General features: G+C 40.8%; 2 protein-coding genes across 3 annotated transcripts in view; both read right to left on the minus strand.

Moving 5' to 3' along the window:
• Positions 1 to 1,144: 1,144 nt before the first annotated feature.
• srsf7a (serine and arginine rich splicing factor 7a) lies at positions 1,145 to 7,458 on the minus strand. 2 transcript variants are annotated; one of them, XM_072694201.1, is made up of 8 exons: positions 7,388 to 7,458; positions 5,226 to 5,448; positions 4,586 to 4,768; positions 3,141 to 3,200; positions 2,961 to 2,999; positions 2,575 to 2,688; positions 2,203 to 2,307; positions 1,145 to 1,734 (listed from the first exon to the last, which is right to left on the minus strand). In XM_072694201.1, exons 2-8 carry the CDS (start codon positions 5,432 to 5,434, stop codon positions 1,683 to 1,685), a joined length of 762 nt encoding a protein of 253 aa, XP_072550302.1. In that variant the 5' UTR covers positions 5,435 to 5,448; positions 7,388 to 7,458; the 3' UTR covers positions 1,145 to 1,682. The 2 variants fall into 2 exon arrangements, with proteins under 2 accessions (XP_072550302.1, XP_072550309.1); XM_072694208.1 differs by lacking the exon at positions 7,388 to 7,458 and adding an exon at positions 6,564 to 6,649.
• Positions 7,459 to 8,207: 749 nt separating this feature from the next.
• Positions 8,208 to 27,060, minus strand: part of slc8a2a (solute carrier family 8 member 2a) — a 47,036-nt gene continuing 28,183 nt past the window's right edge. The window contains exons 4-13 of the mRNA XM_072675887.1: positions 24,830 to 25,057; positions 23,266 to 23,547; positions 19,703 to 20,146; positions 19,041 to 19,387; positions 16,147 to 16,250; positions 15,710 to 15,727; positions 15,023 to 15,135; positions 12,081 to 12,180; positions 10,918 to 11,190; positions 8,208 to 10,561 (exon numbers count right to left, since the gene is read on the minus strand). Of these exons, the coding sequence (XP_072531988.1) occupies positions 10,185 to 10,561; positions 10,918 to 11,190; positions 12,081 to 12,180; positions 15,023 to 15,135; positions 15,710 to 15,727; positions 16,147 to 16,250; positions 19,041 to 19,387; positions 19,703 to 20,146; positions 23,266 to 23,547; positions 24,830 to 25,057 (2,286 nt within the window). The 3' untranslated portion in view covers positions 8,208 to 10,184. The remainder of the gene's footprint in view (positions 10,562 to 10,917; positions 11,191 to 12,080; positions 12,181 to 15,022; positions 15,136 to 15,709; positions 15,728 to 16,146; positions 16,251 to 19,040; positions 19,388 to 19,702; positions 20,147 to 23,265; positions 23,548 to 24,829; positions 25,058 to 27,060) is intronic.

Consider the following 27,060-nt stretch of genomic DNA (forward strand, 5'->3'; position numbering starts at 1 on the left):
AATATTTACTTTTTTAAATATTTGGGTAAATATTAAACAGATACATAGCGCTAACATATCTTTTACAATAATATACATACATATATATATATATATATATATATACATACATACATACATATATATACATACATACATATACATACATACATACATACATACATACATATATTAGCATTAAGTATTTAATACATTTAACAAATGTCTCATGTATGTCTTAGGTATAGATACACATTATACAGCGAGGCGTACCGTATATTTTGAGTGTACAGTTTTGAGTTTTTTGGCATATGTAATTTTTTTGTATATATTGTCCTTTTTAATGTATTGCCTTTTAAACCACAAACAAATTTATTTTAAAACATATTTATTAAAAAAACATAAATGATCAATATATTTTTATATTTTTTCCTTGTGGGATTGCTCCCAAACACACCAAAAACAACTCTTTAGTTTGCAATTACAAGAACAATGATACATTATTATAAACATCTCATTATGATTTATTATGGAAATGTCAATCATGAAACCAAACATTTTGTAATTACAAAACCACATCTTTGTGCTTCTAAAATGAAATGGGCTTTTCAAGCACTTCTGAAAACCCAATCGATGTAGATCAGTGGTACTGATAAAGTCCAGGTAATCCAGCCTAACCACATAGCTGCTTTGACAAATTTGACTAGTTCTGGAGTGATTTTTATATCAGTAGACGCCATTTATTCAACACTGCTTTGGGGACAGTTCCCTAGTGAACCTTCAAGTTAACATTTCTTTAACAGGGACTGTATTAACAGAACACAAAACTAAAAATTTAAATGATCTACTCCAGGACATACTAGTTACTCTTCTACTTCGTTTTTTTTTTTTTTTTTTTTTTTTTGAGGCCTTACAAGAATAGTTGGGCATCAAGTCTACTTTAATTAGATTTTTATAAATTACTTTAGTTGATTTTTTTTTTTTTTAAAGAAACAATGAATATTTCTTAGAATATTTTCTACAATATTTTCCGGCCACATTTTTTGGTATTAAGGATTTGACATTGATTATCAAAATCAAATAATTAGACAGAGGGAGAAATTATTATAACAGCCATTTCAAACAAGGAAAAGCCTCAAAGAAAAATCAGTGTGCAAACAAATCACTGTGTGTAAAGTTTCACTTTATTTAAAAAGATCAACATCTGAAGAAGGAAAAAAAAAATACTTTAAGCCGAACTTTTTAATCATGGCTAATTTTATATGCACAATACACTGATCACAACACTGCTGACTGCCCCATTAGCCACATCCGTAACAGAACAGTCTACAAATAGGAAAAACAAAAACAAAACCTTAAAACCATTTAAAACTGTAAACTAAATTTTAAAATACAGGACAAGAAACATGTGAAGCAACAGAAGTGCGGAAAAAAAAAGCTGAAGATGTGGACTTGAAACTGAAAACAGGGAGACGGCTGGTCAAAAAAAAAAAAAAAAAAAAGAAAGAAAAGAACAAAAACTCATAACGAAACCAGCGCTGCAGCTGAATGCCAGACCAGTAGAGGGGACTTCACTGTACCAGAGAAAAGGAAGGAGGGGTGGGGCTGTAAAATGGCCTTTTGGGTAAAAATGAGAGAAACAGAGAGTGCAAGAGAGCGCGAGAGAACAGGTAGAGATGACGAGGGGGGGTTGACATTGTACATCAGTCAGCATCCGGCGTTGGACTGGCTCTCGGGCTGGCGGACCTAGAACGGCTAAAACGGACACAGACACTTTAGCTTACACAGTTATGACAGTAAACCTGGTTCACTTGGTTCATGCATGTTGCTCTCAGAAGCGACATACAAGCAGCAGTTGTGAGGCACATTTAAAACCTCATTTAAAATCTATGGAGACAAAGAAAGAAAAAAAAAAAAAAAAAAGAACCCAAACACACCACAAAAAAATAAACAAACAAACCAACCTAAGAATATAATGGTAATCAGCATTAAGGTGCTTGGATCTTACAATATAAATTATTACACACACCAGGTGTGGGGTACAGCTGCATAATAACAGAACGTGTTGTGATTTCTGTACTCGAGCTACTTACAGCAACGGATTATAAATATATTAACAACAACAAAAAAAGCATCTGTGAATATTAAAAAGATCCGACTTCTGTCTAGTAACATAATCACTTTATAATTAGTGTTCATATGATCGGGACATGCAACACTCACCTGTCTCTTTTGCTGCTGGGGGAGCGGGAGCGAGAGCGAGATCTGGATCTGGACGCACTGCGTGCTCTCTGTCTGGAGCCGGAGCGGGAACGAGAACGGGACCGACTGCTCACATCACATAAAATGACAATCACAACACATGTCACAACAACCAATCAGAACGCATCCATTTTAACAGTTAAACTTAGAATTAGAAATACGGACTAAAAATTCTGTATGACGCAGGTCACGTGACCTAAGGCTTTTACTACCATCCTTCTAATATATAGTGCATTTAATAGTAATTACAGCATGCGTTGATATGACAATTGTTCTATACTGGACTGACCAGAGCAGGTCCAGATGTCTACATCGTAGAAAGTAGTCAGTTACCTGCTCCTGCGAACTGGCGTTCTGGACCTTCTAGCGGGGCTTCTGGACCTGCGCACTGGGGAACGAGAGCGCCGAACTGGTGTTCTGGATCTGGAACGAGCCGGTGACGCTGACCTAGAACAGTTTATTTGAAATGATTACTGTTTGCACGCATCTCTTAAGATGCTATACAAGCAAGCTACATTAGTGGTGCAACATTAGGTTCAATGCAAAGTTTAATATCTTGATTGTACAGATATCTAATACACTACCGACAGGTTTGGACTAGATAAATGAAATGAACTGCTTAATTTTTAATGCTGTATAAAAAAAAAATACGTTTATACCCTCACTGAAATCAAAAGAATCAACTATTTTCAGTCAGAATTGTCATCAGAACAACTTACCGGCTCTTTCGCCTGGAGTAGGATGGGGAACGGTACCGCCTGCAAAACAGACAAACGCATATACCATTTTGACCACTTTATAGTTAGGACTGCTAACCAATCATGCTCTACATAATGACTTGAGTACACCATAATTAGTTTTACTCGGGCAAAAGAGCGTGCGAAACACGAACAACTTACCGTTCATTGCTACGGCTGCGAGAGTAGCGCCGCCCGCGGGATCTGGACCGAGAACGAGACCTGCAGAGAACACAAAGTAGATTACAACAAAGAAAGACTGAGCTGTACATTAACTGTATGCCACCATTAAACTACATTTTAATATTTTACCACACTAAGATTGATGTTGTAGGTGTATTGTGACATTCTAACCAATTCCAACCAGAAAGAATCCTAATACCAGAATGTACAGAATAAACAAAAGCATATGTTCATGTACTACTTTTTAATCAAGCTCATAAAAGCACAATCACAATAACCACAATCCACTGAACTGATGTTTCTATATTATAAAATCATGAACATAAAATCAATTGTTCCAGTGAAACCCTAAATGAAACATTTTTGATTTCTACCCCAACCCACCACAAACATATCAAAATCATCCAGCAGCTGCTAAACAGGTGCTCGCAAGTAGCATTATTGATGGTTTGCATACAGTTACTGCTCATGACTCATATGGATCATTCACATAAAGCCTGGAGTGAAACACCAGTGACCGATACACACAATAAACAAAAAAGTATTGGGAGATCCATACATTACATCTGCAAGAATTTTTTTTAATCACAGCCCATTCTATAGGAATGAGAGTTGACAAACCCTTTGGCAGCTCTAACAGCAGGTTTCCAGTTATTGAGCCAGCAGAGCGTTAGTGACTCCCGCACCATGCACATCAGCACTCGCCGACCATGCTCTAACTTTACTGGGCCGAATTACAATTCCTAAATGCTTCCACTTTTCAATAATACCACTCACAATTGATGTTTGAATACCTAGGACTTGTTGCAGTAGTGGCATCCTACTACAGAACCACTCTGGAATTTAACAAGCTCTTTAGAACCACACATTTTTTCACCAATGGGTGTAAAAGCAGACTGAATGTCTATGTGCTTGTTTCTTTGCACCAATGGGACTAAATAAAACCAATTCAATGATTAAGAGCAGTCCCAATATTTTCGTCCATATGTTGAGTGTAGGTCACACACAAACCACTGAGACAGATCAGATCTTCAAAGGACATTTTGTACAATGAATTTCTGGCACATGCAACATCCACATGGAAGTCATTCATACAACTTTACACCCACAGACTGATAAGCACAATGATGCATTTACATGTTTATCGAAACTGATGTGTGGAACTCTTGAGAAAGGCTCCTAACCCACTTAATTGTTTCCTGAGGGCCACAAAAGTTATGACCCCTCTGGGTTTGTGTGCTTACTGTCCAGTCACTAGTGAGTGTGTGTGCCCAGAAATTGGCTAAACACAGGGGCTAAATTTCACAGACGGCTGTGCGATGGCTATAAAAGATCTTAACCTACAATATATATGACCTTACATTGCTGGTCAAAAAAAAAAAAAAAAAAAAAAAAAGATTACTTGTACAGAAGGGTGATCATACCTGCTGCGCCGACCGCCTCTCTTACCGCTGTAGCGGTAGCAGTCGTAGGCATAGTGACCGGTTTCTCCACACTGGTAGCATCGGTCATTTGGATCAAACTGTCTACGGCTCGGCCGACCGAAGCGGGACTTCCGGGACATTCCGTTGGACATTTCAACACGGATTCGGTTTCCACAGAGCACTCTAGAAAAACGGGAAAACCAGGTTAAGAAGAATCACCTCTGCACTCTCTTTGAGCCACCATTAGCAGATTGAACGCATCAGTTGTTTAATTGTATTAGGTCCAGTCAAGAAGCAGACCAATATGTTAAAGCTAAAGTTCACATGCAGCCTCACTGTTTAGTCCCCGCCATGCATATACAACCACATCAGGAACACACTCTGAACAGCTGAAGAGCTTTTAAAGAGTGTGGCTACACACACACACAAACGGGCCTTCACCAGAAGCATTTTTCACATGTATTTAGCCCTAAAACCAAAAAGCCATCTCAACCCCTCCCCCTCAAAAAAGCCTAAAACATTAGAGTGAGAAAAAGTATATGGCCTTCTAGCACTCACCCTTACAGTTCCCTGAAGAGGTCAGGGGGGGTCAAATGTACATCATGGCAAATGTAGGCAGATAGAACTCAAGCTGACTCACTTTCCGTCCATTCCCTTCACAGCGTCCTCTGCGTCTCGGGAATCCTCAAACTCCACAAAGGCGAAACCAGGTGGGTTCCGAGCCACCCACACGCTTCGCAGCGGCCCGTAGTAGCTGAACGCTCTTTCCAGCTCACCCTTCGCTGCTCCATTGCCCAGGTCACCCACATAGACCTTACAGTCAGCTGTGCTCCGTGACGAGTAAGACATCTCAAAGCTGTAACCTGAAAGAATTACAATGAGAACACATGGAGTCACATGCAATTCAAGTTGACATGAGCTACATTGTTAAATACAGGGCAAATGTACAGTCTTAGGACAAACCAGCATATTCTAACACTTGTAGCTGTTCAAATGACCAGAAAAAAAATGACAAAAAAAACCCCAAGAACAGGTTCCTTGAGCAAGACACCATTGACCATAACATTACTGTGATAACTTATTATGATTCAGCACATCATAATTAGTGCTCAATTACGGCATTTCATTACAAGGGGTCACTATTGCATGTTTTTCTGTCAAAGTATTGCAAAGCTTTTTTTTTATCCACACACCAACAGTCATATTGCCCAGCATTACTCTGACCACTCACTGCCACTCATTTCACTCAAGTTGGAGTCCTGTCTTTCTAGACAAGACTCCAGGTATTCAGGTTTTTAGGTGGGTAGCAGCAGAAAATATATACTGTGTAATGTGAGGGTAACGCTGTGCCTCCTCCTGTGGGGTAGCAGAGTATTTGAGCAGTCGACTTAAGCATCCAAGAGGAGTTATGTCTGTGTCAAGACATGCACAGATTTTCAGTGATGCCACACTTCATTTGCTGTTCATATAGCTGCTTAGTTTTGAATGCAAGCTTTTAATAATAATAAAAGCAACACTGAGATAATGGTTATAGTACTGCAAAACATAATTAATACTCAAGTGTATCAATACTCAAGTGTATCAATACTTTTACACATTCCTACTTTTTATACCTAATGCCCTATGTGGAGTCTCAAAGGCTCTACAACCCAGTACCAGGGAAAAGAAATTCTAGTGGTCCAAAATACACCAGAAACGAAAGAAAAATCTTTTAAAAATCCCCCAAAATGTACCCTTACAAAACGTAATTTTTAACAAGTTTTACACTGTAAGTACTGAAAATAGGTCAGATAACCATAGCGAAGTTACATTTTAACGTCAGCATGTGCCCAGTCACATCGTGTGTTTACTACTCCTCAGGAAGAGCGTTTCAGTGGTTAGCTAGCTAGCTATATAGCTAGCTTGCATGGCTACTGTGGATGCAATGCAAGTAATAATGCTTTTCTTTTAAGTTTAGTAGTGCTTTAGGCAAACAAACCTCAACGAAACTCAAGATTTCAAGACGTTTCCAGTATCCAAGGTGTCGCATCACCTCATTAACTTAGCTAGCTCGTGAGCTAAGCTACAAACAATTGGCATCAGATTAGCTGCCAGGGACATTAAAACAACCTTGCAAATTAATAGAGCACGCCTGATCAAACGAAAAGGTCTTCGGAAAAAAGCCAACGTCCATCGCAAACCCTCAGATTCGGTGTTAAAAGGCACCAGCGGTTTGTTGCTATCCGGTTAGCACAAAAGCTAGGCTAATAAAAGAGCTACCCCTGAAGGCCGCGAGCTAACCAGCTAGCGCTACAAGCTAACCGCCGACGAGCCGCTTTGTTCACTCTGCGCAGAAACAAACCTGCAGGAAAAGTAAATGAACCCAACTCTCAGCTCGACTCGAGGAAAGCTGTTTAAGATTTCGCAAACCAAACTCACAAATTCCCGAAGCGCGAATTCACATCCCTTATCCAGTCCGAGTTCGGTTAAAATCACCAAAGCATCTCAACCTCTCCGCCGCACGCGGCTTAAACTAGCTTCCTAATCGACAGTTCCGTTCCACCTTAAACTCTGCAGCGTTACAGTGCACGGCACCGTTCAGACGACAGCGTTAACTACTGCAGCATTTAAGGTGGAACGAGGCAACTTCAGCTTCGTCTCCGCCGCTTCTCTTCGGCCTACGTCCACACACACGGCGAGGCCGAGAACAGCGACGAGCTTAGCGACAATTCGCAGCGCGGGTTAAAGTAGACGCAATGATGAAACGACGCATAACGACATTAAAACGTTAGTAGTGAGTGTTTCAGCTTTCCGTTTTCTCACCGTCTCTTCGCCCGAAGCCCCACACGCGTTCTGCTCGCGGAAGTGCACGCGGAGAGGCGCGCGCTCCTGAGGGGTTCGGAAGGGGCGGGGTCGCTCAGACAGAGCGATCTGATTGGTCCGAGGAGCCAGGAAGGCGCGATTTTTGTCGTTGTTTTTTATGATTGTTTTCTAAATGCATTTTATTGTATTTTATTTTATTGTTGTTGATTCATATGCTAATGTTTATTAATAAATAAATCAAGAAACATCTTTTTTATTTCTTTATTTATTTTTAATGCCATCATTTGTTTGTTTTATTTTTAGAATTATTTCCTATAGTTTTTGTACTTTCACAATTAGTTTTTTTTATCATGATGTTGATCGTTTATGTTATTATCCTTTTTACACATTTACTGATTTTTGATTTTTCATAATTGTGTATTGTATATTTGTATGTATTTTTTTTCATACAATTTTATTGGGGGGGGGGGGGGTGTTTGTGTTGCTGACCTCTTGTTCCTATCACACCCTCTGTAAATATAGGTTTCCCTATAATGACTGTTCACATATTCAAACTTTAGAAAATGGATGGAATTCACCTTCAATATGTTACTGTGGTATGTTAGTGGTATTTTCTGTATGATTAAAATTCTTAATTTATAGACCTAATACTGATGTAAAAAGTGTGCAGGTGCTTCAGAAAATGTGGTTTGCGCACATCTAATATCATGAGATGATAAAAACAAAAGTCATGATGGGAAAAAAGTGAGTGAACTGTTTCAACTTGTCTGTCTGAGGTACATAAATATATCAGTGAATATAACAGCTGCAAAAACAGGCACACGTTTCTGTGTGTTTTTACTCAGTAGGTCCATTCGTTAATGACGACACATTTACAGTGATACATTCATTTCAGTGAATAAATATTATAATTATATGATATCTGTAGTGTCAGTAATGGAATAAATCATCACTTAGGCCTTTCCTTCATTGTGTCATGAGCTCTTTGGTGAAAACTACCAGTGTTCAGTTCCCATATGAATGACTTGATTCCTCTAGTGGAGATGGACAGATGGATGACCAAGTCTGTGTACAGCAGGATATAAAACAGAGGAAGAGTCATGTAGTCCACACAGTGTAGCACGTCTTGTCCATCTCATTGTTGGTTCGCTGGGGTGAAGGATTAAAGTCAAAGCTCACAGGTCATCACTCCATCGATTACTGAGGAATACAGGCCAAGGTTATCCCCACTATTCAGAACCATTAATCACTCCTTGCCTATCTCTGAATCATTGTGTGCAAATCTCTCAAATAAGTGCTTACCGACCTGTCCATACTCTCTGCCATGAGATCTTACTGACCATAAGTGTGTTTCACGAAATTACACATTGATTAGCTCATATTCTTGCTCCTTTGTCTGTTTGTTGTACTCATGTGTGTGTGGGTGGTGTGAGGTTTTAAGGGGACATGTGTGTAAAGTTATCGCTAATTGTTGGCGCAGTATCAGCATTTAGCAATACTGATATTACCCACTAACTATTCACAGGGTTTGCTGTAAGCATCCTGACCAATCACAGCTCCAGACCAGTGTTCCTGTGATGAATGAAAGCAATGGAATTTGAAAGCAACAATTAAATTAGGTCAAAATAATGCAGCCTGATGGTTAACTATGTAACATCAAGGGTTGAGCAATATATTTTAATACACTGCAAGAGATTTTGTGATATACAACAAAATAATCACACTACAGTAGTTTGTCCACATCAATCAGCCCTGTCCAGGCAGGATATGGACAAAACTTAACAACAATTATATAGCTAGATACTCTATGCTAAAAGTAGAAACATAATCAAGGGCTGTATCCAACATTTTGCTTGTTTTTTTTTCATGAAGTGGAATTTGATCAACATTTGCTATATTTACCAATAATAGTCCTTATTCATTTTACTATGGGGGCCATTCTCGATCATCAATCTTCTGATGGTTGGACCAATGCTTAGCATCTCCAGAGGCTAGGGCCAAAGCCTCCTTTCCAAACTAAAAATGAATTCTACAAGATTCTCCTGGATGGGATATTTATCATTTTAAACCATAGGACCTCATTGAGCATGTATAATGACCATATTTCAACTGTTCTGACTGGCTGGCCTATATTTTGCTATAATTCAGTTTGTGCTAGAGAAACACTGTGAAGGTGAGGACAAAACTTTTTATCTATTCCGCCTACAGCAGTTTAGCCCTGCTCATTTACAGGAGAGTAGTGCTTCAGCCTGGACTGCTTTTTGAATGAGTCATAATACTATACAGGGTAGCCAAGCAGACCGTAGCTCATTTATATTCAATGTTAAAAAACAACAACCTCATTTTAGTAGACATAATAGACAGAGAAAGGCTAATAATGGTCAAATGATTTATCATGTTATAACGTAAGAGAAGTAATAATATATATGGTATCCAAAAAGCCCCTAAATTGGATATGTCCCCTTAAAAGGAAAAATATGTTTTTCTATGATATGGGCCCTCTAAAACACATTGGTAAACCCTTGATGGTGAACAATTAGTCTGCTTTATTTAAACTTTAATTATTTGTCCGTGTTGGATCATGCAAATGCCTTGAGTCATGAAAAACATGCAAATTTCCGTGATTGGTCGAAGCACACAGTAAAAACACTGTAATTGGTTAGAGGACTTATTTATAATTACACTATCTGTCTAGCTATATTGATATTTAAAAGGCCAATATAGGGATACCAATTAAGCAGCGTTACACTGTGCTCCCCTAACGTGTGTGTGTGTGTGTGTGTGCGTGCGCGTTTCCTCAGAAGCCTTTGATGTGACAGTACGCCTCCAGGCTGGAGAAGGTGATGTAGAACAGCCAGAGGCCAATAAAGAGCATGGTTGTAAGAATCCTGGTGGGTTTGGGTCCACCCAGCTCTCCTCCCACTGAGGGTCGTCGCCGCAGCATCAGCACGGCCATATTAAAGAAGGCGCAAATGGTGAAGAGCGTGACGGAGAAGGCCAGTGAGCCAGGCTCCACCTTAAAGGGCTGACCTTTGACCTCCCAGTACACAGCCGATATGGACCAGGCCACGCCGATTCCCAGAAATACATTAACAGCGTTGCTACCAGTTACATTCCCCACCGAGGCGTCGGCATACTGGTCCTGAATTGCGGCCACTTTACTCGCGAAGGTGTCTGGGAGAGAGAGAGAGGAGGAAAAAAAGAGAGAGAGAGGAGTAGATATACAGAGACAGAGAGTGAGAGAAAGTAGGAAGGGATAAAAGGAAAAAGTACACAGCTTAACACTTTCTCAAAAAGTCTGGTGGGATTGGTTGCTCAACAAGGCCAAGAACTGCCTACTTTGACATGAAGGGGCTATTTGATTGCTTGATTGATTGCTATTTGAAGTGTGTGGTAACTTGCTGTTAGCACCATGCTACATATTGTTAGCCTTGTAGATTGATATCAAATGAATATATAAAGTATTTTGTGAAGTCAAACTTTCCCTTTAAGCTCCTCAGGCACAAATGACCCAGTCTTAAACGCCGCACCTGGTATGGACGTTCCCAGAGCGACAAACACCACTGCAGTCACAGTATCTCGGAGGCCAACGGTGCAGCCAAAGTGCGAGGCCAGGTCCCCAATGACAGCCGTGAGGAAACCGATGACCAGTATGCACACAACGAAACAAGCCCAGCCGTTCCAGTACTCCGTTGGAGGAACAAACGCAAACAGAACCTTCCAGAACACCGTCATCACGTGCATGAAGTAATCACAGCAGGATGGCTGCCGTGGTTCCGCCCTTTCCTCCTCGTCCTCCTCCCCTGAGAGAAAGAGCAAAAAAATATGTCTTTTACACCTCGGCTGCAGCTATAATGAGTGTTTCTGACACTGGCACAATACAGGGCAGCCAATCAGAACAGAGCTTGAATTTTATCTTATATCAGTCTTCTACATGCACATTAATCACATCTACATGCACTTAAGTCATGTGAGTATGGGAAAACTGGCCTGTCCAAAGTAACCGACTAATCCATGCTCTGCCCACTTTGGTCATCAGGGTTCGGTACAACAGAAAAACAGCATCAAAACCCCTCAAATCAACTTGAGCTAAACTTAGCATGGCAATGTGCTATGTGGCTAACAGCCCATAGCTTAAGCCACGGTTAAGGCAGACTCACCTACCTACTTTCACTTAGTATACTGTTCTTATACTCAGCAATATTTTTTTTATAATGAGCCCTAATTGTTCTGTATTGAGATATTATTCTCAGTATGAACACATTCATATATTTCAGTAATATTTAGTAATATTGTAGTAATGTTTAATGTTCTGAATTATGCTGTCAGCTACAGGCCTGGGTTTCCTTTTCAGCACAGTTAAATGGTTGAGCGAGCACCACACCAAACACTCCCTCTACAACTTAAGATTATCTTAAAACTATAAAGCTGCTGAGCAACTGAACTGGGGTCAGTCGGCTGGTCTGTAGCCAATCACCCTTACCATCAGCATGCCTTTCCATTACCATTAGTTTCCCTGGTGTGTTACTGTGGAATAATCAGCCACAGCAGGTATAGAGGTTAGGTACTGACCGGCAGCAGAAATAAACCGGCAGCAAAAGTGGACCTTCACACAGACACGCGCTTCAAGCACAGTCGCACGCAGGATTTCCCATGAGTGAATTCAAACCTAACACACAAACACACACAGTACCTGCACTGACAGTGATAGCCTCGATGAACTGCTCTTTCCATGAATGTGTGCCGATCACTTCAGCTAGGTTAGTGTCCTTCATCAGACGATCCACAGTGTTCTGCACACACACACACACACACACACAAACACACACACTCTTCACTGTTAGAGCTTATTCTTTTTGATCTAGATAAAAACCAAACCGCTCAACTGATCAATCCAAACTGTTCAAAGGTTCTCCGTAAACACACAGTACAGACGTTTATTAAAGGATTCACGTTCACCCACAGACAACTGAAAGGAGAGGTGAATGAAAGACAGCAGCAGGGGTGTATCCTGTCATTTAAAGAGAAAGAATGAGAGAAGAGTGTGATTGGTCAATCAGTACATTTCACACTTTCACAAAAAGCACACGCTTCACTCTCAAAACTGATGTGTTCATTATTAGCATACCTTTAAGCCCCTTTCACACACACACACACACACACATACTTTCACCTGGGCAATTAAACAGGAAGGGGTTCAGGGGTTCAGTAGGAGTCCTGCTTAACCAGATGGTTTACTTGCAGTAGATCCAGCACAATTCCCAGCAAAATCCCCATGAGGCTTGTGTGTAAACAAAATTCAATGCAATACTCAGAGAAAGCTGGGAAAGGAACGCCCTCCACACGATTCATTGCTTTCTTGAAATAACAGAGCTGGATTTACTGTTTACCAAACCTACGGTTCACTCCCCAGTCTATATATATGGAAATGAAGCTGTAAAAGCAGCCCCACCCACTCCCACTGAAGTTATAAGCTGCGTGCCAAAGCCAAGGCTGCAGTCGAAATAGGGCGGGTCCTTGGTAGGACTGTCCTATGAAGACTTCTTCTTAGTAGACTACTGGTCACACAGATGGAAAAGTCTAACCAGGCTTTGTGATGACCACTAGAAAGTCCATGTCTCTTGTAACTGCGCCGCGGAGCCTGTGGCATTGCGTCTCTTGCGTTTTCATTTTTTCACGGAAATGAATTGTAATGAATAACATGGGCTGCATTTCTAGGTTTTATACGAAAGCTCCATTACACTGAAACAGCCTTCTATGATTTAGAAGAATCTTTAGCTGCAGCCTAGGCTTTGGAACGTAGCTATAATGAGTGTTTCTGACTGTCCCACAATACAGGGTAGCCAATCAGAACAGAGCTTGAATTTTATCTTATATCAGACTTAAAGATACAGTGACAGAAATAGCCTGTTTAATATCAAGAGGCAGGAAAATGGTTTTATGCAAATGAACCCTGACTGTTTTTTGGTACACAAACCCACATAAACAAACGTGAAGGCTAAACCCTAGCAGTTAATGTCTCAGGTTTTGAGTGTGAAAGGGGCTTTAGTGTTCCTGCTTTAACACAGTTTATCTGTCATTTTGAGCTCGTAGTGGTCAGGGGGCAGCTAGGAAACAAGTTTCTTGGACCATCCGGTCCCCCATTCTACTGTAGAGCAAATCAGCATTCGTACAAGTGTAAAACCACAGAAGCGTCAGAATACAAACATCTGGGGTAAGAGTGACTAATCCGTCAATTAAAGTGGACACCCAGATGTGTCGCATCCAAACACATCTGTTTTGAGAGTGTATAGAAGACTCTGATTGGTTGGTGCTTTAGCTGGATAGTCCAATCACAATGTCCAGCTGACGTTGGCGTGACTTAAAAGCATCCAATCAATAAGAGTGACAAAGTTCTGACCAATCCATGATCACGCCTCATGCGGCGGGACGAAGCCTCCTGTACCGGGTCTAATGTGCCATTGGGAGCCATTCCCTGCCGGATCTACAGGGGAGGATGAAGAGGTGTAAGCACAGAAAAAACAACACACAGATATTCTCTCTCTTTCTCGCTCTCTCACACACACTCTAATATGATACTTGGAAGAACTAATCTATATGTAGCATGTACAGTTTTACAGATCAAAATAAACTAATATAGGTCATTGTGATATCAAAGATATTACACACACAGGAAAGCACTTCCTCCTGAAATGAGTCATTATCATGAAGCACACCAAATTAAATGTCCCTTAGCAAGTCATACCTTTACCATAAGGCAGCCATCAGAAAGGTTCATGCAAAATTCTGGTTAGATATTTGATAATGCTTCTTGGCAGAATTGGTGGACATTGGAAAGGCAATTCTTATAGCTTTGATGTGTTTTTTGGGTCAAACATTTGTGTCGTGTCTACAGTCATGTCCACATTTCAACCATCTAGCTGATAGTTTGAGGCTTCACTGAAGTATTATGTGGTAGTCCTGCTTCTTCTTTATTCCATTCACTTTAAAAGTATGATGCTACCAACACCATGCTTAACAGCTGTACAGTGTGTCCGGGCTCCCTTCTTGGACAACAATTAATGGCAGGCCCGTGTTAATTTGTTAACCTTTTGTTTGGTTCATGTGTTTGGTTCTTTTCATGTGTTTCGGTTGATGATTCAGGTTCATTTGTGTTCATGTTTGATTCAGTGTGTCGAGTCATGTTGATTGTGTTCATGTGTTTTACCTGAGGCTGGGGGTACTAAAGGAGCCTCGACACTTAGTTTGAGGCCGAGAATTGGATCGTTTGGGACCTTGAGGTTTCACAAGAGGTTCTCCGTACTGTAGAAGCGTATTGAGGCCAGCTTCTGCTCAGCGTTCATGGTCAGGAGCAGGTCACCCTGCCAATCAAGTCTTAGGCAACCCACGCTCACGGCAGCTCGCTGCGGTTCCAGGTTCCCTTTTGTTTACCCTACTGCGTTAATAAATCTGCTTGCTTTGACTCCATTTCTGCGAGTGTTCGTCCCTCTGTGTCTAGCCTAGCATGCCATGGCAGTTATATTTTATGTGTAGCTCTAGGTGAAAATAAGTGAACAAATCTTCTTTTGAAGGCAAGCAATCTTCTTTTGAAAAGAATATGAATAAAAATATAACAATATGTGTGTGTGGGTATACCTTAAAGGCCATGCTCTCCTCTATGACGACCTCCAGTTTGCTGTGCTCCCCCAGTACAGGCTTTCCCATCTCAGCTATCCTCCTCGCTTCCTCCAGCTCTGGGGCAGGAGTACCTTGGGTGGGGCAGTTAATTATTTCTCATTAAGAAATCCAGGGTCAGAGTGCAAAAATAGCCTCTGTTGTCACAAAACTAATCATGTGATCTCACATGTATTTATACACTATATTTCCAAATGTTTGTAGACACCTCTTTTAATGAATCTTCTCATTCAGCTACTTTAAGTTGCACCCGTTGCTGACATAGATGTGCAAATGCACACACACACACACACACAGCTTGTCTACTCCCCTCCCTTGTCTACTCCCCAATAGAATAGGACTCTCTGGAGCAGATAAACAAGAACCTATTGGCACCATGCCTAATGCCAGGCATGGGCTAGAGGGGTATAAAGCCCACAGTTCTATAGTAATTTTGGGATGAGCTAGGGGGTTGTTGCAATGCTCCATAATCTACTAGAAAATGTTCCCTGGACAGTAGAGACAGTTACTCCATCAGAAGCAGGATAAACTCTTCTAAATACCCTCAATTTCACAGGAAACGGAAAGTGAATGAGCAGGTGTCCCAATACTTTTGTCCATATAGTGTATCTGTCTATTCACAGTCAAAGAGAGTAGTGCTCATCTTACCCTGATTCAACAGCAAATCTGCAGCAAAACACAAATCAGCCAACAAATCAATCAATGAATCATGAGTCAACGAGTGAACAAGTGAATCAATTCATCTTCAAATGCTATGAATTAGTTATTATATGTGTGTACATAACACATAAACTGATCAATCATACACACACACACACACATTTATGCAAATATCTATACACAAAGGCACATACGCACACATTTACACATGGGGTTGGTCTTTTTGAGCAGTTTCCTGCTGAAACCAAACACCAGGTAGATAAGTGTGTACGCACGTGTGTGTGCGTCTGTGCATGTGTGTGTGTGCAGGTTAGTGGGGTGAGTGAAAGGTTGCAACATGATGCTCTCAACAAATTAAATCTCACTCACACACTCCTCTGTCAAGCCAGTCCTGTCTCTCTCTCCACGTACACACACACACACACCTGAAATCCCTCTCTTGAGCCACCGAGGTTCTTCAAGGACGATGTAGAAGTTTTCCCTTTTTTCATATTCCTGGACGTTGATGATGCGCACCTGTAACGTCTTACTACACACACAGCCGCAAACACACACACACACCAACAGAGGAAAAGACAAGTGCTTATTTCCTTGGGGCATAACCCCTGAAATATTAACTGAGACCCTGCCACTTAAATCACATCACAGCTGAACCTGCATCAATACTTAACAACACAGACAGTGAATAATTTAAACACACACACATGTGCACACACACATACACGTCACATGGCTGTACTATGGGTATGTATCAGTACAGCCAGGCATGCAGAAAGATCAAGGACAGTCCACATTTCAGGATAGTTTAACTGATAATTAATCATTCAAAATAATAATCTCTGTGGCGTGTCTGTGTCCCATCATTTTGTCCCATAAAGTGCACTGTGCAATAGCTACATGATTGGGCAAAAGAAGAACAGAACCATGAAAACATTGGACCCTGGGAATACAGCACTGTTGGAATATAGTGTCCCAGGAATACATAGTAGTCATAGTAGCATAGGACCCTGGTAATAATGGGTCCTGAGATTCTGGGAGATGAGGATAATAGGCTACTGGAAGATGAAACCCTAAAATATGGTCCAAGGAATGGAAAACAGGACCTTGAGAATATAGTACTCTGTAAAAATAGGTAGATCATCCATTGGTCAGGTTGGTCATGCTGGTACGTCAGGCATAAAAGCATATCTTTTGCTGGTCTACCAGCCTAACCAGCTTATCCGTCTTTGACTGGTCCAGCTGTTTTATTCAAAAGGTAAGTGCAATAACAAACATGGTAAAGTGAGGTTTTTTACTGTGTCTTAAAATGTGGTCTGAAGTGACACGCAGGCTTTCAAACAAGTCTAAATGAAATAAAGGTCAAACACATTATTACAGAATTAAAGAAGAGGATCTTATGGTTTTTAATGGTTTCTAATGGCTCCATTACTGAGCGAAGGTTTAACAAGGCTGCTGCTTTCACTGCTTACATCTTTAATGGGAAGAAGATCCGTCCCTCCCTAGACGCCACGCCATCAATAAAACACTCTCCACACACACACACACACACATATACACACAGAAAAAACAATTCCAGTGTAATTTCATTTACACGTGCAACACCAGGATGTTGTTAGGATACTTTACCGGTAATGCTCAAGCTTTTTACCGGGATGCACACGTTCCCACTTTCCAAGAAAGCTGCCCTCGGCAGAACTGGCCGCACACATTCGAAGGCTCGAATTCAGCTGATTATCTCAACTATCATGTCCAAAATATAGTGAAGTGTAAAAACTGCCAGTGTCACCGAATCGTTCCTTTCTTCCAGCTGTAACGTATGTTATATCAGCTTCTGTTCACACATGAGCTTCCTGTCAATTTCCCGTCATAAAAACCTCGTCCTTCTGCTGCTGCTGACCTGCCTTCATTGAGCTTACAGCACAGAGGTGAAGCAGATTTTTTCCCTCTGGACACCCAGTTTGTCCGGTAAGTTTGTTTCTACAGTGACAGTGCAGCTCATGTAAATTCCACTACAACTCAGCTACTCCATGCAATGAACAGAAAGGGGGCAATGCAGGTCCGGCATATTCAAGGTCAACCCTGTTGAGGATTTTCTGGGGCAAAATAAAAATGTGCCAATATTATTAACTTGTGGAATTAGGCACTGCAGATGGAAGGAGAGTTTAGAGGAGAAAATCTAGGTGGAAAAAGTTTTGTTATTGAAATATATAGGGATGGGCATAGCTACACATCATACTGCAACCAGCCAGCAGGTTGCTTCACTTCTAAGAGATGATGCACTCTCCGTGTTTTCTACAGTCACTTGGCACTCTAAGCTCTGTTGAGTGCTTTTTGTATTGTCTACTCCTTTTCGTTGATTTTTTGGACAGGGAGCTACAGTGGTTAAGTTTTGGGCAGGGAGCTACAGAGGTTAATTTTTCAGGCAGGGAGCCACGGTGGTTTACTATTTCTTTTTTAGTTGTGTGTTTATTTGCTTTGTTTGCAATGTGCTAATCCTTGAAGCCATTTCCCATCAGTAAGTCATTTCTTCCCATTGAGAAATTAACTCTAATAGGTGTAAACAATGTAACGTGTCCAGTTTTATCCACTTATCTTACGGCCACAAGCTGACCCTAGACTGGCTTGCATTCACACATAAACCCTTCCTGTTTAATTAAATACATCAATCATATTAACCCCCTTCATGTTTAATTAAAAATGCATGTGTAAAAGGGCCCAAATTGAATTTACATTTTAAGTGGGCTAAAACTTAATGGCTGTACATCAAACACATACGTACATTAGCATGCCAGCTGTAGCTTTAGCAAGCCAACATTTTTTATTTTGAAGCATGTTAGTCAGTTAGTCGGCCATATAAACAAAAACAACAACAACAACCTGAGCCAGCAACTGCTGCTAGCACTCTAACCTATACTATAGTTTTGATGTACGCTATACATGAAAGAAAGCATACATTGTAGGTGTAACTAGTTGCTCAGATGATAAATTCCTGATCGCATTTATGTGTCCACGTAGCAGACGTGTTGCAAAAATGCAACAGTAACAGACAGATGAATCTTCAACTTGGAAATCTTCTCTGCAACATACACAACAAGTTAATACCATATCTGTTATGCTAGCTACATAAACAGATATTCAAACATCCAACAGTTTTCTGTTCATCCATGCAGCTTTTGTCACTGGGATTCCCAACTACTATACTTTTTAATATACGGATATTATCAACAGAAGTGAAAACAAGGACATTGCACCATTAAAAATATGCTTATGCAATCTGGAAATATTGCATTAGTAGCTGTGTGTGTGTATCTGTGTTTACCAGGTTTGTTCGTTGGTGAACTCTAGCTCTCCTTGTGTGAATTCATAGTCGACACCCTGGTGCGCTGACCCGTCCTCTGTGTGATACGGCACAGTTACGGTTCCACGGACGCCCGAGTTCCGGTTAACTGGAATCTCGACCACGCCTGAATTCTCTGCAACTGCCAGCTCCCGCTGCCCAAACGCAAAGATTCCCGCATGATCGTCATCCAGGATCGTCACAGTAGTAACCAGTGGCTCCACCAATCGCGCACCATCTGTGCTGTCTGCGCCCTCCTCTCGCAGGTTTGAGAGACGGACAAAAAAATGTTCATCCTCTTCAAAAACCTCGTCATCTATTATACCCACCTGTAACACACACACACACTCAACCAATGCACAAGTCAACATGACTGCATCATGTATCTGAGAATACAAACATATATGCATGTTACCAATCATTTTGGCACATTTACCATCATATTGGCACCATGCCTAATGCCAGGCATGGGCTAGAGGGTAATAAAGCCCCCCAACATTAAGGTGTGGAGCAGTGAAACTGTGCTTTCTGAAATGATGGTGATGCTCTCCAATACTTTTGGGCATAGCGTATGCATGCAATGCATTTTATTTCCACACACACACACACACACACACACGCTCACAATCACTCCATTACTCCACCTTTATCTCTTTCCTCGTGTCCCCAGGCTGAAACACCAACGTCCCCTCGCAGTATTCATAGTCTGCTTCAGCGCTGGCTGACCCATTCTCTGTCCTGTAATCCACATGGAACGTTTTGGTTTCGCTGCCACCCTGCAGTGAGACCCATAAGCTGACCTGTCCACAGTTCTCGCTGCACTGGTACTGCGCCTGCTCAAAGGACACGTGGGCGCAGGTGGCCAGGTCGTCCTGGGGACCGCTGGACGATGCTCGTTTGGCCTGTTCTGTCGCTGCATGTTTCTTCAGCACGTTTCCAGCTCCGATCATCATGCGTGTGGCCTGAACTCGGTAGAATGCCCGACTCTTCGGCTGCTTCTGCAGGGTGGAGTAGCTGGCCATGTCAATCAGCTGGTCCAGGTCTTTGTCTGGATGTTTCTGCCGCAGGTCCCGCAGCATCCGGATCACCTGCAACAGCACATGTTTCTACGTCTCAGCATCTTTGCCATGTTTCAGAAGCATCTTAGTAATGTTTAAGAAAAGGTTCAGGAGCGCTGATATCTAACATTTACGTAACTGCTCAGTAAAATGTTCAGAATTGGCAAAATTTTAACCACCTCATCTAACCAATGTTTCAGTAATATTTCAGAAATGCTGAACAGTAAGCTTAATAATGTTTAAGCAAAAAAAAGTCTTGCAATTAATTGTAACATTTCTAAAATGTACAATGTTAAGCAATGTACCATCACCTCAGTAACTTCTTAGCAATATTTTAGTGACGTTTTAGAAATGTCTTACATTTTAGCAACACATCACCAACGTCTTAGTAAGATCTTTGCAATGTTACGCTAATGTTTCAAAAATGTTTTATATTTACACAATGTTCCTACATTGGACCAATTTTGAACAGTATCTTTGTTAGATGTAGGAAATGTCTAATTCCTCAGCAACACAGTTTTACAGTTTTTCAGCCATTCGCAATGTTTAAGCAACGTTTCAAACACTTTGCATATTATAGCAATGTTTCTAAAACACTTCAGCAACATCTTAGCAAACGTTTAAGCAAACATTCCACAAAAATCTAAACAGCTTTAAAGGAATTCTTTAGTAAAATTGAAAGAACCTCTAACTTCTATTTCAGTAATATTTCTACACCGCAGCAATATCAGTGTTGTGGTCACATTTACAAATTATCTACATAACTTTACAGTTTCTACAACTACAATATCTTAGCAACATTTCAGAAACATCTTTACAACAGCTTTATTTACCAAAAAAAGATCAAAACCTGCTCAGAACTAAATCAAGTGTTTTTTCTTGAAACTCTTCAATGTCTGGTTCCACTCACCACCACTGTGAATAATTCTGACTCTGTAAGTGTTTCACACCAAGCCACTCTAAATGACCTTTTGAATTCTGCAGAGATTTTTAACCTCATTAAAATTCCTCATTAAACAAGTATACTTGCAATCTTTAGTTCCCTTTTCCTCAGTGTGGAATTAACCTTAGACAGCAGAACCTTCAGAACCTAGAGCAGACAGCCTGCTGAAATGGAACAGGCCTTACACAACTTCAATGTGGACCACTGCAGTGATGGCATTTCTAATCTCTGCTGCACAGAAGAACTACTGATGGGTCTGTGTAAATTAGGCCCGCATGATGATTGTGGCACTAAAATATCTGCATTTCACTGTTGTGTCTTCATTCATAACACAAATAAATGTTATATTTCTCTGTAATGCATTTTTTAAATTGTCTGTCTGGAATTGACGGTTGTGGTTTTTAATGATACTATTACCACTGAAGGAACACCTTTTAGTTCTATTAGCCATTTATTGTTTCTTCTTCTAATAAAGGATGAAACACAGGAATTGGAAATTTGCAGCATAAGTCTTTAACACTATATACTGACGAAGTGCTTCTCTAATAGACGACCACAAATTAAGGTTACATTAGTGTGCATTACTCAGAGAGTCCATTTGCAGATTTGCAATCCTGTGAAGATTTCTTAAGAACTGAATAATACATGTTATTACTAGTTTCTGTCTTTCTGACCATATGCCATGTATTAAACCTAGACTACATTCACACAGCAGGTAAAAGTGGCCCAAATCGGATCTTTTTCATCACACAGATACGTTATCACACTGAATCGGACATTTCCAGTTTGGACTACTTTCATATGCGATACTGAAATGCCATATTTATCTGATATGTGGCAATGTGCCTGAACAGCACATCAATCCAACTACACATTCGATATTCCTATACAGGTAGGTAGCTGCCACAACCCCATCATCAACAATCTTCTCCCTCTTTCTGGTACATTCGTGCCTGCGTATCAGTTTAGGAGGGTAAACTATTTAGGTGAATGTCAGATATATGTCATTCGTATTCTAAGAGTGATTCTAAACTAGATTGGGATAAGAACACTGACGCCCTCTACAGGAAGGGCCAAAGTCATCTCTATTTTCTGAGGCACCTGAGGTCCTTCAATATCTGCCAGACTATTCTCAGGATCTTCTATGAATCTGTGGTGGCTAGTGCTATCCTCTGTGCTGCTGCATGCTGAGGGAGTCTGACGCAGTAAACTGATCCGCAAGGCCATTGATGTTGTGGGTGTGGAGATGTGTCGAAGAAGAGGATGCTTTCTAAGCTGCATACCATTATGAATAATGGCTCTCACCCACTTTACAACACGGTGATGAGACACAGGAGAACATTCAGTGCAAGACTCATTCCACCGATATGCACCACAAAGCGCCACAGAAGGTCATTCCTACCAGTGGCCATCAAACTCTATAACTCCTCCCTCAGTGTGTGACACTATGACTCATCTGTGCAATACTCACATTAAACTGTTCATATGTGTAATAACTCAGAGGTGCTTTATACAGTACGTTCCTTATTTATTATCACAATTTTTTAAATGTATGTTTTATCTTAAAGAGTATTTATTCTTACACAAATGGTTGCAACTGTAACAACAGCAAGTTCCCTCCTGGGATTAACAAAGTATTTCTGATTCTGATCCTGATTCTGATGCAGCAGCTTTGTTTATGTTATTTGTTTTTGGGGGTGGGGGCATCCTACCCATCCATTATAATTTTATTTCATGTTATAATAATATTATCTAAAATCATTGTACTTTTTACTCTTTATTATTATTATATTTTGTCTGTCATTTTCTCCTCTTTTTTCTTTTGTTGCAAGCGGTCATTAGATTACATTATCATACGCTATTATATGTTTTACAACCTGCATTTCCCATGAGTCTATCGTAGGCATGGACATTAAATAGAAGATGAAAAACAATTACCAATAGATTAGCAAAAAAAATTATATGATGTAATTTCTCATAGCTGAGGTAAATAGCTGAGTCACGAGGGGGGCTGTTGTCATCTGTAATGATCTGTAATTAATATTGTAAACAACTGTGCAAATACTAAACATATGTAATAATAATAATAAAAGTTTAGTATTTGCACAGTGGCCTTGAGCCGTGAGACGTGGCTCAACCAATCAGATTTCATAAACAGAGCTATCTGTTTATGAACTGCTTGCATCTCTGTTCCTCCCGCACCCACCTCCTCTCGGTCCTGCTCAGGCTCTTTGCTGGACTCAACATTGATGATGTTGGAGGTGGAGTTGCTAGTGGAGCTGTTGGGGTTGCCATGGTATTTTCCCTCCATGATGATGTCAATGCCTTTAGGCGACAGTTCGCCCTCTGCCTCCATGATGATGCCGTGGCGTTTTTTGGCGCGATAGCTGCGATTCATGTACTTGTAAAAGAGGAGCCGGCGGTCGGCGATCCACGCCATCAAAACACACAGAGGAAAGAACATCAGAGTGACCAGCGCTTCCCACACCTGCAACACGCACACACACACACAGACATTTTTTATGCATGTGCCCCTGTATGCATCTATATTCTGACATATGAAAAACCTTTTTCTCACCTATCTCACACCTGTGAATGAATATCCAAATTAGAGGTGGGCAGTAAACCAATAATATTGTTAAAAATGTTGACGGAAAAACTGTATTTGACGTATCAAATTTAATTAATTGAATTACACAATGTTATTTTAAACATTATACTTTTCTCAGCATGCCTCGGGCATTGTGTGACAATCATGTCACAAACAATAACCAATGACTGTTTCCTCTCTCACTCATCCTGAATATTAACTGTTCTCACCTGGTGCTGTTTTACTACTCCCTATCTAGCCTGTTTGCTTTGTAGGCTTCTTTGTGAAGTATTGTCACTTCCACAGCCTCAGTATTGCTTTAGTCACCTTCCCCATTTCCCCTGATAACATTACCATCATCATCATCAGCAGCTTACCCTCAGCCACTGTCCTCCCTTCTGTCTTCTTCGTTCTCTTTTGCTCCTTCCCCCCTCATCTCAGAATACTGAAATTCTGTAGATCAACTAAGCGATGCCCAGTTATGATTTTCTTTCTGCACGTAAGCAATCTGAAGACTCCTCAATGCTTTTTTTCTGGCTCTGTTTTTGATCTTGAGTTTGTGATTCCGACTTATTTTCTGGTTGTCTATTAACTCGGTTTTGACCCTCTTTTGACCACGCTTTTGGTCTGGGTTAAGACTCTGTGGAGCAGGTAAACATGAACTTTTTGGCACCATGGCTAGATAAGAGAGATAAGATAAGATAATCCTTTATTAGTCCCGCAGTGGGGAAATTCACAGTGTAGCAGCAGAAAGGGATAGCAGGACACTCAGTTACAAAAAATTTGGATAAATAATTTACACTATATACACACAATATAAATAAGAATTAAAAAAGCAATAAACAATATTATTTACAGTAAAAGACTCTTAATTGCACATGGGGATGGGATATTGCACATAGTATTCCCTGAACATGAACATGTGTGTGTAGTTAAGTGTGTGTGTATGTGGTCCGTTGGGAGCAGTGCTGGTTGTGCAAGGCCAGGAATGTGCTAGAGAGATATAAAGGGCCCCAGCATTGAGCTGTGGAGCAGTGCAACTGTGTTCTCTGGAATGAAGGATGGTGCTCCATTCAATACTTTTGGCATGAGTAGGGTGGGTGGTGATCATCCAACATCCTAAACTGACTCTAATCCTCTAATCTGAACAAACAATAAATAAGCAGGTGTCCCAACTCACCTGCACAACCCCGGGGGAGATGACGGCGAGGATGAGGTAAAGCCAGATGTAGGCAAAGATGCTCCAGGAGGCAGTGATGAAGAAGACTCTGAGGTGTTTGATCTTCCTCACCTCACCATCGGGGATCACCCACACACAGATCCCAATAATGACGAACATGTTGAAGGCGGCACTGCCCACAATGGTGCCAGGACCCAGCTCACCTGACTCAAATCCATGCCCACACACCTACACACACAGAGAACGGAGTGTGAACGGAGAGCAAACATTCTAGATCAGTGTCCATGAGGAGAAAGTATTCTAAAACCATGTCACTAAGGAGCACTCAATCAGTCATTCTACAACAGTGTGCATTTTGAGATCGTCCTAGAACAGAGCGAATACAGGAGAACCTTCTAGAACAGTCTGAATAATGAGCACATTTTAGAGCAGCAACATTGTGAATACAGAAGAACCTTCTAGATCAGTATCAATGGAGAACATTCTCCAACAGTGTGAATAAGAACAATATTTCAGAATCCTGTGAATTCAGAGATCATCCTAAAACATGGCGAATGCTGAAGAGAACCCTCTAGAACAATGTGAAGAATGAAATGAGAATATATGTGAATGAAAATAATATATAAGAATAGTATAAATGGAGAGATCATTTTAGAATAGGGTGAATACAGGAGAACCTTCTAGAATAGTGTGAATAATGAGCACATTTAGAGCAGCAACATTGTAAATACAGGAGAACCTTCTCGAACAGTGTGAATTGGGAGCAAGCATTCTAGATCAGTGTCAATGAAGAACAAGAATAAGAACAATGTTTCAGAATCCTGTGAATTCAGAAACAGGAATCATCCTAAAACATGGCGAATGCTAAAGAGAACCTTTTAGAACAATGTGAAGAATGAGCATATTGTAGAACAGTGTGAATGAAAATAATATATAAGAAAAGTATAAATGGAGAGATAATTTTAGAACAGTGTGAATGCAGGAGAACCTTCTAGACCAATGTGAAGAATGGGCACATTGCAGAACAGTGTGAATAAGAACATCACTTATCCTGGTGAGCTCAGCAACACCAGAAAATGTTCTCTGGGGTGTATTTATGGAGATGACATGTCAGATGCCAAACATCTCTTGGCTGATTGACTGCCTGTGGTGTCATTGCTATATTATGCTAATTTTATCTACACAAATAATACGTATTAACACATCCATACACCTGCCCACACACCTTCAGGGTTATACAAGTGTAAGTAAAAAGGCTGTAGAGTTTAGAAGAGTTTAGCAGTGGTTTGCAGAGGTCAGAAGACAATGGTAGAGCCCAAGAGGGGCAGTAGAATTACAGGTATTGGCAGAGGAGGGCATTGGCAGAGTAGCAGCATATGTCAGAAGAGGGCAATCCAGAGGGCAGGTAATATATAAAGCATGGTCTTGCATTAGTTGATAGAATATGGTCCTGAAGCAACACAGTATAGTAGACAGCCTGTAGAGGGCAGTAAAGGGTAGAAGAATACAACAGAGGCCAACAGAGAATTCATAATCCTGTAAAATGGAAACACTGTTGCAAGCCTAAAAGCTTCCCTGAGGTTAACCAGTATCTACACTCACTTGGAAAGTTTGGCTTCCTCCTCATTTGGAAAACATGACCGCAATTTTTCCAAAGGTGTAAGAGTCAATGATTGGTGGGAGAGTGGCTAGAGATGTCACATTCCCCTCAAAAAGATTCAATCAGGCTTCTAATGAATTCAATCAGTCTATAATACAACCAGTCTAGTCGCGGTAAAGAAGTACCACCAATAAAATAGGAATGTCTGATAAACATGTGCCTATTGGTACCATGCCTAGGTGTGGGCTGACCGCCCCCCCCCCCCTCCCCACACTATGGAGCTGTGGAGCAGTGGAACTGTGTTCTCTGGAATGATGGTGCTGTTTTCAATACTTTGGGGTGAGTTGGGGATGAGGTGGGGTGGTGATTATCCACTCTTGACGCTGAATGCAATCAAGTCATAGTAATGCTTAAAAATATAGTAGAAAATCTTCTCTGGACAGTAGAGACAGTTACTTCAACAAAAGCAGGATAAACTGTTGCAAGCCTAAAAGCTTCCCTGAGGTTAACCAGTATCTACACTTACTTGGAAAGTTTGGTTTCCTCCTCATTTGGAAAACATGACCGCAATTTTTCCAAAGGTGTAAGAGTCAATGATTGGTGGGAGAGTGGCTAGAGATGTCACATTCCC

The sequence above is a fragment of the Salminus brasiliensis genome, chromosome 1, assembly GCF_030463535.1.
Source record: "Salminus brasiliensis chromosome 1, fSalBra1.hap2, whole genome shotgun sequence".
Lineage (NCBI taxonomy): Eukaryota > Metazoa > Chordata > Actinopteri > Characiformes > Bryconidae > Salminus > Salminus brasiliensis.